Source organism: Chrysemys picta, chromosome 14 (assembly GCF_011386835.1).
Source record: "Chrysemys picta bellii isolate R12L10 chromosome 14, ASM1138683v2, whole genome shotgun sequence".
NCBI classification, from domain to species: Eukaryota; Metazoa; Chordata; order Testudines; family Emydidae; genus Chrysemys; species Chrysemys picta.
Window position 1 is genome coordinate 11817024 of NC_088804.1, and position 18200 is coordinate 11835223.

The 18200-nt window shown below is 39.9% G+C and overlaps 1 protein-coding gene across 37 annotated transcripts in view; it reads left to right on the plus strand.

Annotated features, from left to right (window-relative positions):
* Positions 1–18200, plus strand: part of PRMT7 (protein arginine methyltransferase 7) — an 82664-nt gene that overhangs the window by 32033 nt on the left and 32431 nt on the right. For 25 of the 37 annotated variants that reach the window (XM_005306301.5, XM_065567581.1, XM_065567570.1 and 22 more), the window contains 5 exons: positions 104–265; positions 7042–7116; positions 8674–8834; positions 10535–10631; positions 11260–11481. In XM_005306301.5, coding sequence (XP_005306358.2) covers positions 104–265; positions 7042–7116; positions 8674–8834; positions 10535–10631; positions 11260–11421 — 657 coding nt within the window. In that variant the 3' untranslated portion in view covers positions 11422–11481. Of the gene's footprint in view, positions 1–103; positions 266–7041; positions 7117–7534; positions 7691–8673; positions 8835–10534; positions 10632–11259; positions 11482–18200 lie in introns of those variants that run through there. The other 12 variants (XR_010592658.1, XR_010592659.1, XR_010592661.1 and 9 more) reach the window with 3 other exon arrangements.

Genomic DNA, 18200 nt, shown 5'->3' on the forward strand with positions numbered 1-18200 from the left:
GTACTAACATTGCAATATGACAAGTTAGGAGTTCTGTAAATTGCTTGTTTATTTGAGTCTTTATTCCTTTTTTAAAATGGCTTTGCCTTTCCTTTTTGTCAAGGTCTCAGTCCTCATTGGAGAACCGTTTTTCACTACAAGCCTGTTACCATGGCACAACCTATACTTTCTGTATGCTAGGACAGCGGTGGCAGCCCACCTCACAAATGGTGTCACTGTCCTGCCACAGTCTGCTTCCCTTTATATGATGGTCGTGGAGTTCAAGGTGAGATGGTTGGAATTATGCAGTTTATATTTACATAGTCAAAACTGAACCAAATTGGCTCTCGTCAACAGTATTTTACATTTCAGGTTTATCATATCTGAGCACCTTGTATTTTCAGCATCACAACAGAGCACAATGAGAGCAATTTGACATCTCAGATTGAAGGTAGTGTGTTGTCATTTCAGTCCTTATCTTGACCTGAACTTATTTTTTATTGGCAGAACCAATTAAGTTTTTAGCAGTCTGCGTGGCACACACTGTTTTACACATTCATTAGGAGCTGTGCTTCAGAGAGTTAAAAGCCCTTCAGAATGGAAGACTGCATTTTTTAAAGACCATTCAACAACTGAAACACTGCTATTTTTTTCATTCCCTCTGCACAGCAGAAACCAAGATTCTCAGTCACTTTGAAACTGAAGGGTTTTTGGGGGTTTTTTTTGTTTTTTTTTACAATTAAATGGTGTGAATATTTTTAAATTGATCTGTAGAGTGAAGAGAAACTATTGGAAATAAATCAAAATTGTTTTGCCAGTAAGTGCTGTGTTCTGAAAAACTGTAAGTTAAACTATAAATGACACTTTTCAATTATAAGACTGGGCAGGCTACAGCAACTTTATATGGTGTCAAGTATCAGGGGGTAGCCGTGTTAGTCTGTATCTACAAAAACAACAAGGAGTCTGGTGGCACCTTAAAGACTAACAGATTTATTTGGGCATAAGCTATATCTTATGCCCAAATAAATCTGTTAGTCTTTAAGGTGCCACCAGACTCCTTGTTGTTTTAGCAACTTTATAGTAATTTTTAATGTTAAGTTTGCAACATTCTAGTGGAGGGGTGAATCTCAACCTTTTCATCTCCTGGACCACATCTTAATAATTATCTTATGTATTAGCTCCTCTCCCATTTCTATTTTAGGAATCATAGGTGTTGCTTGTAACCACAATAGGTTTTTAAAAGAACTTAGAGAAAAGTGACTTCTTTTTCAAGTTGATCAAATGAGGAGATGCATGATCATCATGTGGATTTGCTTTACAGTAGACCAGAGGAAGGATGGTCCAAGTTTTTGCACTTACCCAGGATTTGGGAGACCTGGGATTAGTCCCTGTTTTACAACACGTGTGTATTTACCTCCCTGTACATCTCTAGCCAAATTTACCTATCACTCATAGTGAGGGTAGAAAAGCCATTCAGACAAGACACCTGTAGTTCATTAAAAATGTATAATGTCTTTTGTATGTGTAAATAATCTGTATTGAGCCTTAATCTTTCCATAGCTATTAATCAGTGTTGCCTTTGTCTCCATCATATAAAAAGTTTCTTATCCTGAGGAAAGACAAGCTGTTTAGTGTGTGTCATATCAAATATAGTGTGTTATAAAATATAACATTACAAAAAATTAATGTGTTGCACTCACACAAAACAGAACAATAGATAAATGAGTTTTCTTCCATTAAGAATAAAGGTGCACAGTAGAACATTGCAGACTTAGGGTTATATCTTCCTTCGTTACACACAAGCGCGCACAGCTCCCTTTGCTGGCAGTGGCAGTTAAATACATATCTAGAGCAGGATAATCTCCTTAAACTTCTTGTACACTCATCTTCATATCCAGCCATTTGATGTTTAGCTCTTCTTCCTGAGAACAAATCCATGAAGGGCAGGTCCATGTAACCTGACTGGTATTGCTAAGCTGTCTGCTTTGGAAACATAAGTCTGTTTTTGATTAAACAAAGTGTGTCAAGCAGCAAATTTGTTTTGGTAATCAACTAATACTGTAAATATTCCTTGGATATTTTTTCATGTACAGTGAAACCCATGATGTTAGAATATTTACTTAGTTTAGAATTCTGTACCTGCATGGCTTTAAAATAGACATGGCCTAAATTTTCCTAATGATTTTGGGTGCCTTAATTTTTGGATGCCCAGCTCAAGACTTATTGAAAAGGCCTGATTCTCACAAAGTGATGAGCTCCTACCCTCTGAAAGTTGGGCCCTTGTATGATGTGTCAAGTTGAACACTCAAAAACTGAAGCACCAACAATCATAGTCACTTATGAAAATTTAAGCTGCTTTGAATAAATTTCATTGTACAAGAAAGCTCTTTATTTAACAAATCTTATGGTGCTAAAGATAGTAGTGGGGTTCTTCTCCCCTCCCTCAGAGAGTGCTGATTTTCACCTTTTCTTCCTGCAACATGAATGAATGGAGAGCAGAAACCATTTGTTCTGTAGGCATTTCTTTGATCAGTTTTGATACAAAATATAACCTAAGTGCTGACTGCAGTTAAAGAAAAGGTTAAGCATACGTTTCTTAATACTTGCCACTGTTGAATAACCCTAGAAGATCCAGAGCAATCTAAAACCCAAAAGACAAATGTCATAAAAGGGGGGAAATTCACCACCATTCCAGAGAATTGCACTAAATTATTTGTTCCACTTATTGATCTAAATCCTTTCAAATGTACTAAAGGTTATTGGATAGAAGGCTGGTTAGAGATGCTTCATAATTACCCTAGCTTTTGATGCATTCAGCATAATTTAGAACAGTCTTTATCTGGCTCATGGCATAACTGTGACCTTTGTAAAGTAGAAATTCAGTGAACAAGACCTGGTGTGAGCAGAAACATTGATGAGCTAACTGTTTATAGCAATAAATGGGAATAAAATGAGTCTTTCTGAAACTGGTGAGTTTGCTCCTCCACTAAAGATTGGCACAACAGTCTTGTAAATAGATGACCATTGAACTGAAATACTACCTGTTCATTGACCCATTAGATACAATAAAAGCTGCTGTCTTCCAATAACTGTTGCTGAAGGGAAATTTTGAGAGCACTATAGCTAGTAAAATCCTTCATAAGAAATAACTCTGCCTCTGTCTGAGTGATAGAATCCTGCCACAAGAAAGGGAGAGGCTGTAATAACATGTCAAAATTATATGCAGTTCACAGAGCCTTGCATATTCCCCCCACCTCATTCCTCTTTGAAGAAATAATGAGGCAGATCCTCAGTTGATACTATGTGTTGTCTGTTATAATAATGAGTTGTAAAAGTTCTTTGTGAATTCTGGAAAGACTTTGTGCAACTAGCACTCACGTTTTGTAGAGGTCTTCATGCTTTCAGATTTCCTGTAGCATCTGATACCATGGACCTCTAAAATGACTGTTCAGCTTTGTTTTGATGATCAGGGGTGTTTGTTCTTTCTTCCTAGGACCTTATTACTCTTCCTGTCTAGGCTGCTCTGAGCATACAGAACAGTTTGCAGTGTTTCTGAAGTAATGCTACTCTTTGAAGTAATAGATCTGATGTGTAGGATAAGGGCTAATCATGCTGTGGAAGACTAAACACTTACATCTGTAATGGCTTGTCTGAGTGTGCGTTTTTCATCAAAGCACCGTGTGCCCAATTTGTGTTCTGTTTAAAGGTTCAGAAACATTTCAGTACACAGCATGCATGCTGTAAGACAGATTTTAGTTAGGGATATTATGAAACTTTGGCATTTCTTCAGATAAGTTCAATTTGAAAAAGAACGAGGTACAAAAGCAACTCATCTGGAACACTGACATGTTCCCAGAACGTTCTGTTAGGTGATTTTAGTGGCAGTTATCTCTGCATTCACTGTGCCATTGAAGACCAATCTTAAAGGTTTTTTTTTTAATCTGATTTTGTCACCAAGTGTCTGTCTGAGCCTACAATTACAATTATTTTAGGATTCTTAACCCTTATGGTAAGAACTATAATGGACTGGAGGGAGAAGTATGGTGAGGAAGAAAGAAAGAGAGCCCCAACTCGGAAGGACTTTTGAGATCAGGTTTTGGAGTCTGCTGCAGGAAAATGTGACATTAATAAGCAAAGAAGCAGATGACATAACAAAGGCTGCTTTTCATGGCTTCAGTGGGTGGTGGTGTTCAAATAAGTCATCACTTAGGTTATATTTTGTATAAAAACTGATCAAAGAAATGCCATTTTGAGGAACCATAAAACAGTTCAGATTTCTAAAGAAATCTATTGGGGAAGAGAGGGCAAAGAAAACCCGCAGCTGGCCAATGCCAGCCGACTTGGGCTCGCTGGGCTGTTCCATTGCTGTGTAGACTTTCTGTGGGGTGGGAGGTTCCCAGAGCTGAAGCCTGGATGTCTACACAGCAATGAAACAACCCTGTGAGCCCAAGTTGGCTGTTACTCGGTAACTGGGGGTTTTTCTTTGCTGTGTAAGATGTAGTCTTAGGGGACTAGATTCAGAACTATACCTGTGCTTCTAGTTCTGTGGTTTCTTAGTAGTATGGTAAATTACAAACAGAGGTTTAGTTTGACCATGCTGCATTTATTGTCAAAAGATAAATTTTATTCCATTGACAAACTGCATCTTGCCTTATCGAAGGCATAATATCTGAGAAATGCAGGTTTTAATGATTTAGAGCCATACTCTAATCTGATTAATGCCACATCTCTCAAAATGTCATTCCCATGTTATTAGATACAAGATGGGGTTCAAGGTTCATCCTGTGTAAGCGTTCAATAGGGCCTACATCAGAAGGAATGGTTGTGGATATGCATGCAGGATATCCAATGGGGAGGGCTAGCTCACTGGTTTGAGCATTGGCCTGCTAAACCCAGGGTTGTGAGTTTAATCCTTAAGGGGGCCATTTGGGGCAAAAATCTGTCTGGGGATTGGTCCTGCTTTGAGCAGGGGGTTGGACTAGATGACCTCCTGAGGGCCCTTCCAACCCTGATATTCTATGATTCTAGGATTGCACAACTGCCACACCCGCTGTTTTAAAGCAATGGCAATATTATCATTTTTATGACTATAACATCATATTTTGAGCAATTTTATTATCTGCTCTGTTAAGTTTCTAGTATGTGCATTTAGAGGTAGTGTTTTATTATTTTATGCTCTGAACAGTGATAAAAGTTCAATGAACTATAAAAACACCCATACCTTTAGTGACAGTAGCATTTTTTTAGTTCTGAAACAAAACTGTTAAGGGTATGCAAAAATCTCTCATAGAGCATTAATCCCAAATTCTTCAAACATCCACTACATAAACAAAACACTTTTCCTGCATCCAACTTGTTATTTGGGACCAGTGCACCTTACCAGAAACCTGTATCACTCCCCTAGTCTACTTGTCCAAAATATTTGACTTCGGTATACCCTCTTTCCTTGCCTCCTGATTTCCAGTAGGCAAGGCAGAGTATGCGGGCAGGGTAATTTTGTATTCATCTGTATGGTAGCATTTTGACTTGTATTAAAAGGATTGTTTCTCATTCGTAATCATTGTAATACAGATTCCAGGCTGTAGAAATAGAATTGATATATTGGTTTATTTTAGATGACAGTGTCATTTAGGAACACTACTACACACTATATGCATTTCCTTAAAAACCTGATTTTAGTAATCTCACAGTGCGTCCAGGATAGGTACTAAGGTGTACTTATTACTGCGTGAAATGTATAGATGCTGCTCTGAACTTTCAGGCAAGTCTTTTGAAACTAGATCTGCCACAAAAAAAAATTTTTTTTTTTGTCTGTCCAAATTCATTCAACCAGCTAGAATAGGTAATTTTGTAGATGATCTTGGTATGATTGTGACTGGAATAGTGCAACAAACTTTACAGCCAGAAAAAGAAAATTCAGTAAAAAATGTTCACTTGTGGACCCCTCCAGTTCTCAGTGGCTTCAACTTTTGATTCTAGTGTTGCCTTATCATTAATTTGGTTATTAAACATGAACCAAAATACTCATGTGACAGGCATTTGGACCATGTGGTTTAAGAAAAGTTTGTTTCTTCCTGTTGATCATGAGTGGGAAAAGTCTAGCTGAAGGGAAAAAAAAGTTCACTTCATAGATGCATATAGGTGGGTTGATTTCAGAGGCTGGAATACTTTGGGTTAACAAAATATGATTAATGTAGAATTTATTTATCTTCAGTAAACTCAGCTTGGTTTGTCCTTATCAGGATATAGCTGAATAGCAAATAGGAAGCAAGAATGAAAATGAAGTCCTTTGCTACAACAATAAAACTAAAATACACATTTGAAATGTTCTTTCATTTAGGAAAACTGCTTGTCTATATCAGTGGTTTTCAACCTTTTTTCATTTGCAGACCCCCTAAAAAGTTTTGAATGGAGGTGTGGACCCCTTTGAAAGTCTTAGACATAGTCTGCAGTTCCCCAGGGATCTGTGGGCCACAGGTTAAAAACCACTGGTCTACGTGGTTTTGTTTCTTCAATTTAATGGTTGAGGTGAAGTGCTGTTACAGCACTTTAAATTGTCAGTCTTCATGTAAGAATTACAGGAAAAAATTAAATTGAAAAGTGCCAGATAACTGAAGTCTTGTATTAATCCAAGTGATGGAACTGCAGAGGTGGAAGAAATGCAGAGTTTCCACACCATAAGCATGCCTCCCAACCTGGAGGATCCACCGTTGAAAGGATAACAGTCTACATGCCCTTTGTGTCTAGACAGCAAAAAGATACCCCTTGTGATTTAGGCATTTGTCCTCTGGAAACTGAACTGAGACCAATTCTTTAACAAAAGCCAACAAACTAAGATAGTAAAAACCTTAGGTTGCTCCTGAATGGGATCTGTATTCTGTCCTACAACCTAAAGATTGAAGGTGATATGTCCCATTATTAATCCCCTGATTCAACTGGCCTGAACACATTTAAAAAAAAAATACTTTTCCTATCTTTTTCAACTGGCTGCAGTATATAGTTAAGAGCTTGGTTCATAATTAAAATTCTTCCCTAAAAGGAATACTTGTTTTCCCTCCTTAGGACTTGTGGCGAATTCGAAGCCCATGTGGTACCTGTGAAGGGTTTGATGTTCACATTATGGATGACATGATTAAGGTAAGTGAGGGATCATCTAAAGTCTTTAGGCAAAATGTGACATTATAGCTAAGTTTTAACTTTACAAGGAAAAAGAGCTGTAATTTAGTGGAAGATATGAGTGAATAATGTGTGTTTTACATCTGTGCATGTGACACACAGAACATTGTTTCATCCTAAAGTGATGTCAGTGGTATTCTCAGTTAGACATAACGTAATTCCTGGGGGGGGGAATCCTTTCTTAGTTTCTAGCCTTGTATTTCTTTTTGATCTGACAAAGCTGTTTTGCTGTCTTCAAGCATTCAGAAAAACATAGTCTTTGTTGATTCAAAATAGGGATTAGAAAATGTATTCTCAAAGTTAATTGCGTTTTATGCTGGAAATCAAATCATCTAGCAATAGTTTTATTAACTTCTTTTCCTCACACCCTTGTAATCAGTGCAGTTACTTAGACTCAGACGCTTTCCAAGAACCAGCGATGAGACGTGGCTAGTAGTGGTTAATCCTTTGACACCAACTTTACTGGCGGTCGTGGCTAGTAGTGGTTAATCCTTTGACACCAACTTTACTGGCATGTCCCATTACCAGTAACGAGGTGAGCTTGGAAAGCCTGAGGACTAATCAGCTTTATTGCAAAAATTGTGTATGGTCATTTTCAAGCATTTCTGAAAGACCTCTCTAACGTGACCGGTTATAGAGACACTTCATCTGCTGTGGAGCTATAGCTGTTAAATGAGAGCGTTTCTGTAGGTAGGTCCCAGTAGTTGCTTTATCTTTCTATCAAGAGCAGAGTTTTCATGAAACTAAATGAATGTATAAGTAACTTGGCAATACTCTTATGAAGTATAGTGAATAGGAAGGAAGGTTCTTCTAATACAGATTTTATAGTTAACAAAAAAAGTTGGGACAACCAATGTGTGGGTCATTTTCTCTTATCCTCTTCCCAGGGGAGAATTGTGTGTGCAATGGAGTCTTGGAATGCTACATTTTAAAACTTTTATGGAAATGCTGCTAGGGAATGTGAGTGCTAGCGAATGCAGGTCAAAGAAGTGTACCTTGCTTTTGGGACAGAAAGTGATGAGGTTTGTGATGGGAGCTGGTTCCACAACCTCAGACTGGCACCTAAGAAAGCTCAGAAATCTCTGCTTCCTGTATAAAATAAGCTTTACCCTTATGATTGGAAGTTCTATTGTGCTTGAGGACCAGAGTTATTGACCACAGTCCTCATGCTGGAGCTTTAGGTGATCTTTTAGACAACCTGGGCCAGGCCATTGAGAGCCTTGAAGATAGGGACAGACATAAACTTAACTTGATATTCTATGGGAAGCAAGTCTAGAGAAGGAAGAACAGGTCTGATGTTTTTGCAATAGTCTGTGTTGCTGATGAGACTTATGCAGCATTCTGTATACTAGTTGGAATCTTCGAAGGGCTGATGTCTTCATGCTTATCTATGTTGTTGTAGTCTAGCTAGGAGGCACACAAACCACATCATACATTATACCCAGCATAATTGATTAAGGAGTGTGCTTGTCAGATGCAAACTTGATTGTCTTTACCAGGTTTTTTCTCTTTCCTCAGAATTCTCTGAATTTTAGGGAGTCCAAAGAGGCAGAACCTCACCCATTGTGGGAATACCCTTGCAAATCACTGTCTGACCCCCAAGAGGTTATGACATTTGACTTCAGACTGACTGTACCACAACAAACTCTCAGCACAGATGGCTCTGTAAATCTGTTAAGGTGAGAATTATTGTCTAAGAAAAGCATAATGAGTTTTTCCTTTGCTTGCACTCAAATGCTTTATACATTATTACAGGTAACAGGTAAGTATTAAACATGTGACCCGAAGTTGCAAAAGCCACAGAAACTCAGAACTACACCCCACTGTAACTTCTTGCTGCCTACCCTCAAACCCAGGCTTTACCTACCTTCGTGGGTAGCGATCTGTCAGTTGTCAGCTGAAGTAAAAGGGAATTGGGACAGAGATTAGAGGTACATCATTTCTTGGAAAGGGGACTTGTATTTTAAAAATAGCACTGTTATTAAGGAGGAGGATATGAGCAAACGGGTATAGAGTATGTTACCATGAGTTAAATATTAACCGTTTGATTGAATTAATGTATAGGTTAGGTCAACCAGACAAAGATCTGGGTGTTTATTTCCCCTTTCCAAATATAACCATCTGTTCTGTGATTGATCAGTTCTTTCTGAACCAGCACATGGTTTATCTTCCAAATTATGGTGGTTTCATTTTACTAGCTGTAAGTATATAACATTCTTTGCTGTAATTATCAATTTTTGTAGGTAGCTAGTTCACATTTACTTAAATATTATATGCAGCGTGTATTTTGAGATAATTCCAACTGGCTTTTCTTAGTCACATGTCTCTAAAATTGAAGTAACTTCAAATAGTTCTGCAGTGTAGGCTATAATTCTGAAATACTGTGTAACTAGTGCAAAAAACTTGTAAGTAAGAAAACTTGGTTTGAACTTCCATTACTTCAGGACTTCTACTCTTCAGATTTAAAGGCAAAACTGTGTCATGCTAACATAAATGTCTGTAACTTGGCTTTCTCTGTGTGATACACACTTTATGGGTACTTACATGGCCCAGATCATACCTTCATGTGGTAAAACTCACAGGACGGAGCTCTGGTAGAGAAGACTCCGAGGATCCCCTGATAGGAGAGGAATTCTCATTTTATTGCAAGGATGAGGTTTGTCCTCACCTTACAGAATAGATCGTAAAGTCTTCCCCCAAAGCTGGCAGGTACTTGGGAGTTATTTGTGGATCATGGAGATCCATGAGAGGCCAGACTCATCTGTGTCTGTTCCGTGCACGTTCCCTGTGCTTCAGCACCAGCTGTGTTCCCTGGCAGCATGATTTGTGTAGCCATACTGCCAGAGATTGCCCCTGAGGCACCAGGGGGCTCGGTAGAAAATAGAATGCAGACTTGGTCCTGTATTTATCTCTTCCAGCCAAGCTCTGTGGAGCAGGAGGTGGGTGAAGTGAAACAGCAGATGTGGTAAAGGCATCTGTAGGATTCAGGAAAAAAGGGGGAAATGATGTCGTATGAAGGCAGAGGAAACCCGTTCCCACCCAACCTTCCAGGCAGGAGGAGGAGGATTCCCTGTCAATGTGTGCCTTGTTACCTACTAACCTGGAACGCATTTTTAATTATCACGAACCCAAACACACACACTCATGGCCTGCTCCAATATCATTTCCCTGTATTTTGTCAGACTTACAGGTCAGCAATTGGTTATACAGTTGCCATCCATGACTGACCTATTCAGCTACTCAGCTCCTCCCCAGGCAACTGATTGGATGAATACCATAAAACACAAATACTGTGTTCACAAAAAATAGAGCCATTGTTTTAGGTACAAGTGTTCTATAAAGTTATCAGAAAAGAATCAATTTACTTGTTTCTTTCCAGGACTGGGAAGAGCCATGGAGCAGTTCTGTGGATGGAATATCATCTGACTGCTGATATCTCAGTGAGCACAGGACTTGTGCAGATTTCAGATGAAAAGGTATTTTCTTAATTTCATTTAACCTGTATTCTTTGAGAGGAAGGAAAAGGTTTATAGACTTACTACAGTGAAATACCCACCTCTCCTGGACACACAGTCTTGGTTCTCTCTTACTTGGTGCTGCTTTTTATTAGATTTAGTTGTTCACTACAATTCATTGTAGTACTATGTAAGTAGAATTGTCTATTTAGATGTGAAAAAAGTAGTTTAAACAGAGAGGTCTGAACCAAATTCAAACACTCTTGTAGTTCTGGAGCTAAAATTCACAGCTCAGACCCATCTGTAGTTTGAAGTTATGATTAATTCTTCTTGCTCTGCCTAATTCAGTAAAAGCAAAACATTTGAGGGAAAAGAACAATAAATATTCACTAACTTCATCGCACCCTAAGTGTGCTGTGACCCGATTGTTTTCTTTTTCACATTGCACTGTGCAATACAAAATGTTGCAGTGGGGGAAATGGATAATATATCACTCCTGTAAGAGTTGACAGGGATGTAATCAATGGTTAATGTTGATCTGTGTGTTTGGACTGGTGACAAGAATTGTTTTTCTCTTGTTTTTAAGAGTATCAGGGTATTACTGCTTAGTGTCTTGGAGTCGTGCACTATTTTTTCTTTTTTTCTACAGGGCAGTTGCAAATGGAATCCCCACTGCAAGCAAGCTGTCTATTTCTTCAGTTCTGCACTTGAACCAGAAACTCTGACAGACCTCCCTAGTGCTATCACGTACGCTATAAATTTTAACCCAAAGACAGGCGAGATTGCCATGAGTTTTAAACCATTATCATAAAACATTCTGCTTTTACTTGACACTTTTCTAAGTTATAATAAATATATTGAGAGATGGTGATAGTGTTTCCTTTTTACAGCAAAGATTTTATTGTGATCAAGCTGACTGCTTTGTAATCTACCTCAACTATATCTGGTTTTGTTTTCAAAGTACACAACTGGAGAAGGAGGGAGAAAAGCACTTGCTGGGTTTGCCAGATGGCATAATGCCAATCGGACTATAAATCCATCTGCCATTGCCTGCTATAGCATGAGAACTGAAGTGCTTTGAGGTTATTTTGGAGATCTAAAGCAAATTTCTTAAATCTTAAACATTAATTTAGCATCCTAAGGGATGAACAGATTAAATCCTGCTTTGACATTAGTTGAAAATGAGTTAACCTGGTAATTTATCTAGTCCCTTGCTAGGACAGTAAAATTAATCTATTTACCTCTGTTTTCTATAGCACCTGTCACTGTTGTATTCAGAATATGGGATGTTGACTTCAGACTCTATCAGTAGAAATCCCATGATGGGATATGTTGGAAAATTCATGAAGTAGTGCATTTAATATGGAAAGGGAAACCGCTTAAAGATAACCAAGAAACCTTTTGCAGGTTGTGATTAATTACAGAAAAGTTGTCTGTGATAAAGTATTTTGTGACAACATTTGGATTCAGCCAGTGTCTAAGGCATTGCAGCTCTGAAGAGGCCTTTACCCAACAGTTGACTGAAAACTGCTGCAGACAAAAAAAACTGGAAGGGAGTAATGGGAATTTAGAAGATTATATATATAATTAAGATAAATTGGAAATGACAAGTTGGTGGTAGTAGTCTCTGTAAATAGAGATACTTTACCATTTAATCAGGAGCAGAAATGAAGCATGCAAGCTAAGTTACCAAATAGAATTGTATTCAATCCTCATTCATAATGATCAGGTATGTAAGGGCCCATTTCTGACCAGCTATCCACCACTGTAGATATTACAATGAAAATGTTTTACCCTAATTGGAAGAATTCCTCAGATGTCTTTACATTGTAAGCTTTCTAACCTCAAATTTACATGACTACCTCATTGAAACATACATAATCTATTAGAACAAGTAAGGGAACTAGCTTGGCTATCTAACACCTTGGACTTGATTGTGGAACAGTTCAATGTGGCGATAATGAACAGAATGCCACAAGGATTGATACTGGGCCCAATTCTTGTCCACTAGTATAAGCTACAAGCAGGAATATAGAATGAAACTATATTGCTCATGGGGAAAAAAATGTAGGAAGCAAAGTTAATGCAGAGGAAAAGGGCAATAACTGTATGAGACATGGACACACTGGAATCAATAAATAGTTCACATAAATAGTTGACTTTTTCTTGATTGACTAGAGTAAGAATAAGTATGCTACTGTGGTTAGGGTAAAGAAATTAACACTGAATATTTCTGGTACAAAAGCAAACCTAGTTTGGTGAGGAATAAATACCTATAGTATGTGTGATAGAAATCATTCTGTACTGAATAAAGTTTAATAAGGTCACACAGCAATACTCTGCCATTCAGGTGCCTCTCTTTTTGAGAGGTAGGATGGGTGAAGGGGAAGAGAGATGTTATTTCTAGCACTGTCAGTGAATAATGAAGGGTCCGGTGGCACCTTAAAATCTTATGCCCAAATAAATGTTAGTCTTTGTGGGTAAAAAAAAATCACTTCTTCAGATGCATGGAGTGAAAATTACAGACACAGGCACAAATATATATTGGCACATGAAGAAAAGGGCGTTACCTTACAAGTGGCGAACCAGTGTTGAAGGCCAATTCAGTCAGGGTGGATGTGGTCCACTCCCAATAATTGATGAGGAGGTGTCAATACCAAGAGAGGGGAACATTGCTTTTGTAGTGAGCCAGCCACTCCCAGTCTGCTGAGAAACTTCAGAGCTACAATTCATTTGCAAACTTAACACCATCAATTTGGGCTTGAATAAGGACTGGGAGTGGCTGGCTGACTACAAAAGCAATTTTCCCTCTCTTGGTATTGACCCCTCCTCATCAATTATTGGGAGTGGACCACATCCACCCTGACTGAATTGGCCTTCAACACTGGTTCGCCACTTGTAAGGTAATGCCCTTTTCTTCATGTGCCAATATATATTTGTGCCTGTGTCTGTAATTTTCACTCCATGCATCTGAAGAAGTGGGTTTTTTACCCACAAAAGCTTATGCCCAAATAAATGTTAGTTTTTAAGGTGCCCCTGGACTCCTCGTTGTTTTTGTGGATGCAGACTAACACGGCTACCCCCTAATACTGTCAATGAATGTAGCAGGAGGTCGCCAGGAAGATGCATAGAGCCACATCTGCAGTTTGGTGTCACAGTGGAGCTATGTTGACTTACACCAACTGATGATCTGGGTCATAGTTTGCAAGAGATGGTAGGAAGTAGGTAAATGATTTTTTTTTTTAAATTGGTTTGGGAAAGATATTTACTAGAGATCTACAAAGCTCTAAAGGGAATCGAGGAGCCAAGGGTAGCAATAGAAATTATTAGAATTCACTGGTTTTTAAAAGTGTAAAATAAAAATAAGTACAGGAGAAGATTGACTACAGTGACTTGTAGCAGTATGGCAAAAATGAATGATTTAAAAATAACAGCTAGATGGGGGAAATAACCTTCTGGGAGAAAGAGAAGAGTGAGGGCAGATTAAGCAATGGGAAATAAGTTTTATACAAGGAGGTGGCTGAGTTATTCTTGCTAGAGTCAAATTAGTTAACTCCTGAGGGAGTAGTGAAGAAGAAGAAATCTCTACTCCTACTGGAAGTGGACTTGGTTATTATTTGTATTGGGGAGGCCAGAGAGCCACTGTGCTAGGCCCTGTATGAACATAGGGACCTAGAGGGACTTTTTCTGCCCATCAACTAAAATTTGAAAAAAATCTTTTTTGGGTTTTAATAGTGGGGTGGATACACCAGAATCAAGCTGTAAATTAAAACCAGGGGCTAGATGTTTCCCTTATAATGGGAAAAGCTAAAATATGCATAACTGTACTACAGACCTAAGCTGCAGAAGTTAACCCATGCACCATCCACACATAAGGAAAGGAATTTAAAATTTCAAACTGCCCCCTGCACAGTGATGTTGCTGCAATTTGAGAAAAGGTGGAGCACTGCAACTCTAGCCTCTGTGGTAAAAGACCACATCAAGTGGACATGTGCAGCAGGCTTTTCTGATCCTATTTCAACCTGCAATGCTGAGGGCCAACACCACTACTATTTGCAGATGGCCCCAATATATTTAGACAAGCACTGATATGCACACAATTATGGACTTGGCAGATCTGCATGAGACTCTTCTGTTGGTATGGCAGCAGATGCCTACAAAGTAGATGGTGTGATCTGATACATAAATTTGAGGCACAATTTGCCTTTCTGACATGCAACACACATCAAGACATTACATGCTTACTGTGTACCTAATGTAATTGTTCTGATGTCTAAGCATCTAAATGATTTGGTGGGAAATGAGTGCTTTCAGATGCAACATGTTCATGTCCAACAGCGGTATTGATCTCCCTGTGCTGTGGACCCTTCCAGGTGGAATTATGATACTGCACTACCTGTAATTGCTTGAATAACCACCGCTCCGAAAAAGACTATCATCCCTGACATTGTACATATCTTTAAGAAAAAACATTTCTTTCTCTCTCTGTACTATGCCACGAGGCACACCAAGAAATAAGCCACTTTAATAGAAAAGCACGCTTTACCCAACAGCAATGCTCAAACTCCCATTTATTCCCAGATCTGACACCAGCACTGCACTAATGTAGTGTCTGAGCTAGAGCTGCGGCGTCCAAATAAGCAGACCAAGCTTGGCAGATTGCTTTATAATGACTAGAGTCAGCCCTGCCACAACAGGCAGCAGGTTTGATCCCAGCTCAGACATGCCCAAGCTTGTATGCGATCAGCAGTAGAAACCACTAGGGAGAATTATAGCTTACATTTTTATATACAGGAGGCTCAGTATTTAACTAGTCACTCTTTCATGGAGGCACTAGGAGACAATTAGCATAGTTCCTATTCAGATATATTGTAGTGAGACAAAATCATTATGAACAGGTAGTGTGAGGTGAGTATTTTGGATGTGAAGGTACATGGGGGTGTAACAACTTCCTCACTTTTCAGTTTTAACTTTTTTTTTCCAGGTTGTAATAATCTGCTCTAAAATCATTCTCTTTTCCTTTCAGTCTTCACATATAAGTGTTACTGTCATCGTTTCCATGTTTAGTAACTAAGAGGAACAACAATACTCATTAGAGCAGCTGAGACTGACACCAGTGAGCCACTGGAGGGTGCTGAAAATTCACTTTCTAATCCATTTTAGTTTTGTTTTTTTTTAAATGTATTTTTGGAGCTGTTCCAGGCTTACCTCTCCCCTCAGAAAAGTACATAATGGGGCTGGCTTGTGTGTACATTTGGTGCTAAATTAGACACCATATATGCATGCACCTACTTTGAAAAATCTGGCCCTAAAAGACTGCAATTTACCATTGCTAACAAGACTGCTATGGACTTACGTATAACGAACAGCTAAGCATCATAAAAAGAGCCTCCATCAAATGTGAAGAATGACAAGAAACATCCCCTGACAGAGTGGTCAGTGTGTGTTTGGGGCCTTGTAGTAATGATTTACAGCGCCTTCTTTCCAGAGAGCTACAAGCACTTTACACATTAGTGAATTAAGACTCTCAGCCCCTGAGAGATAGGTAGGCATTATCCCCATTGTTCAGATTAAGAAACTAATGGTGCTCTGTGTGAATGTAGTGATTCACCTATGCAGAGCTCATTGCAGGATCAGGGCCTTAGAGCTTAAATCATTTGCTCAAGGCCACGTACCTCTGACAGACTCAGGAATAAAAGTCATGCCCTGACTTGCAGTTGCTCTGCTTTAATTGTTTGTTTCCTTAATGCACATACAATACTGCAACCTTATGAAGTTTTACTGTGAGATGCAGCAAAGAGAGGCTTGGTAGCAGCAAATCATTGGTTTATCCCTCACACCTGTGGCAAGAAAAATCAGGTGAAAACAAGGATTTAACAACAGGTCAAACAATGTTTGACCCAGTGGCATGAAATGATCTTCCTGTTTTTCACCAGCTTCGGGCACAAATGACAGGGTTCAGCACTTCCTTGTCTCGATGGATAAGAGTAATAATAATGATTTTAGATGATTACCCTCCTGGCTGCAACGATTTAGGCCCAGATTCTGCACCGGACTCTCCTTGGGCAGACCTCTGCACCCAGGTGAACTCAGCTGGAGGATCAGGGCCTTGCTTTGCAATTACTCCAAGTAACAGGAGACTGCCCTCCCCCTCAGACTTTTGTGGAACAGGGTTTCACTTAAGCAAGATTGCATACAGTATTGCAACAACATCCTACTTAAATTAATGACTCAGCTACATTTTTGCCTAGTGTACATGCCATGTCTAATTAAAGCAAGCATTCACTACACATTACTGAAGCCTACGGGGAATCATCCACAGTCTTAGGGCCCAGCAAAGGAGTCACAAAAGTCTTTAGGGCCCATGTGGGTGGGGGACTTCAATAGCCTTCTCAAGTGCGCTAGGAAATGCTGCATCAAGATCCCCCTACCTTCCCTCTTGTAGTGTGTTTATGAGCTGTTAAAGCTGCTATCATTCCACTGTGGCTGGTGTGAGCCATGTATCCCCCTCCTACCTCACAAGCATGGTGTGAGGCTTAGTGAATGAATGATTATAAAGTTCTTTGATATCCTTGGATGAAAGAGGCAACAGAGGTGCCCAGTATTATTAGTGCTCCAGGGACTGAATTGGAGCTCCAAGCTAGAAACTGCAGGTGAGAAGCAGTGAAATGAGAATTTGGATAGAGCAGACAAGCAGCTAGAAGGGCAGGAGAGTGAGGAATCCTAACAGGAAATCTCCCTAAAACAACCATCTCCAAGCAATGGTGATTGCAAAATGCTGAAGCCTTATGTTAATGACATACAGAAAGGATAGATTAAAAACCTAAATACTCCTGTTGGAAGGTTGCAATACAACATTACATTATGTCCTAACATTCAGATGCTAACTCACAAGAATCAAAAACAGAGACACAATACAGGCTGCTCCCTAAATCTGAGGGGCATAGTACACTCCAGCTTCGCACAGGCTCACTGTTTGCTAGGCCCGACAAACACTTCCCTATAGAGCTTCCTAGCCTGCAAGCAGGGCCAGGAAAACAAACCAACCAACCCTGACATTTAAGGTGACCGCCTACAATTTGAACAGAGTTTTCAATACAGCACACGTTACCCCTCTTATACTGACATCACAGATTTCCCCAGGCATTAAAACAGCACTTTACAATGTTGATTACAACACAGAAAAGCACTGCCTTCTTCACTTGCCAGCCACCAGCTGAATTCAAGCCCTTTGTGTTTTCCCCACATCATTAGACCTAAAGTGCCTTCCCCCTGCTCCTAGGGTTACCATACGTCCAGATTTTCCCGGACATGTCCGGCTTTTTGGGCTCCAAATCCCCGTCCGGGGGGAAATCCCAAAAAGCCGGACATGTCTGGGAAAATCGGGACCGGAGGGGCTGGGCCGGGGGCCGGGCCGGGCGCCGGCGGTGCCGAGGGCCAGGGGCACCGAGCACCGGCGGTGCCGGGGGTGCCGAGCGCCAGGGGCCAGCGGTGCCAAGCGGGGTCTGGGGGTCAGCGGGGCCGAGCGCCAGGGGCCGGCGGTGCCGAGTGCCGGGGGCCGGTGAGGTCTGGGGCTGGCGGTGCCGAGCG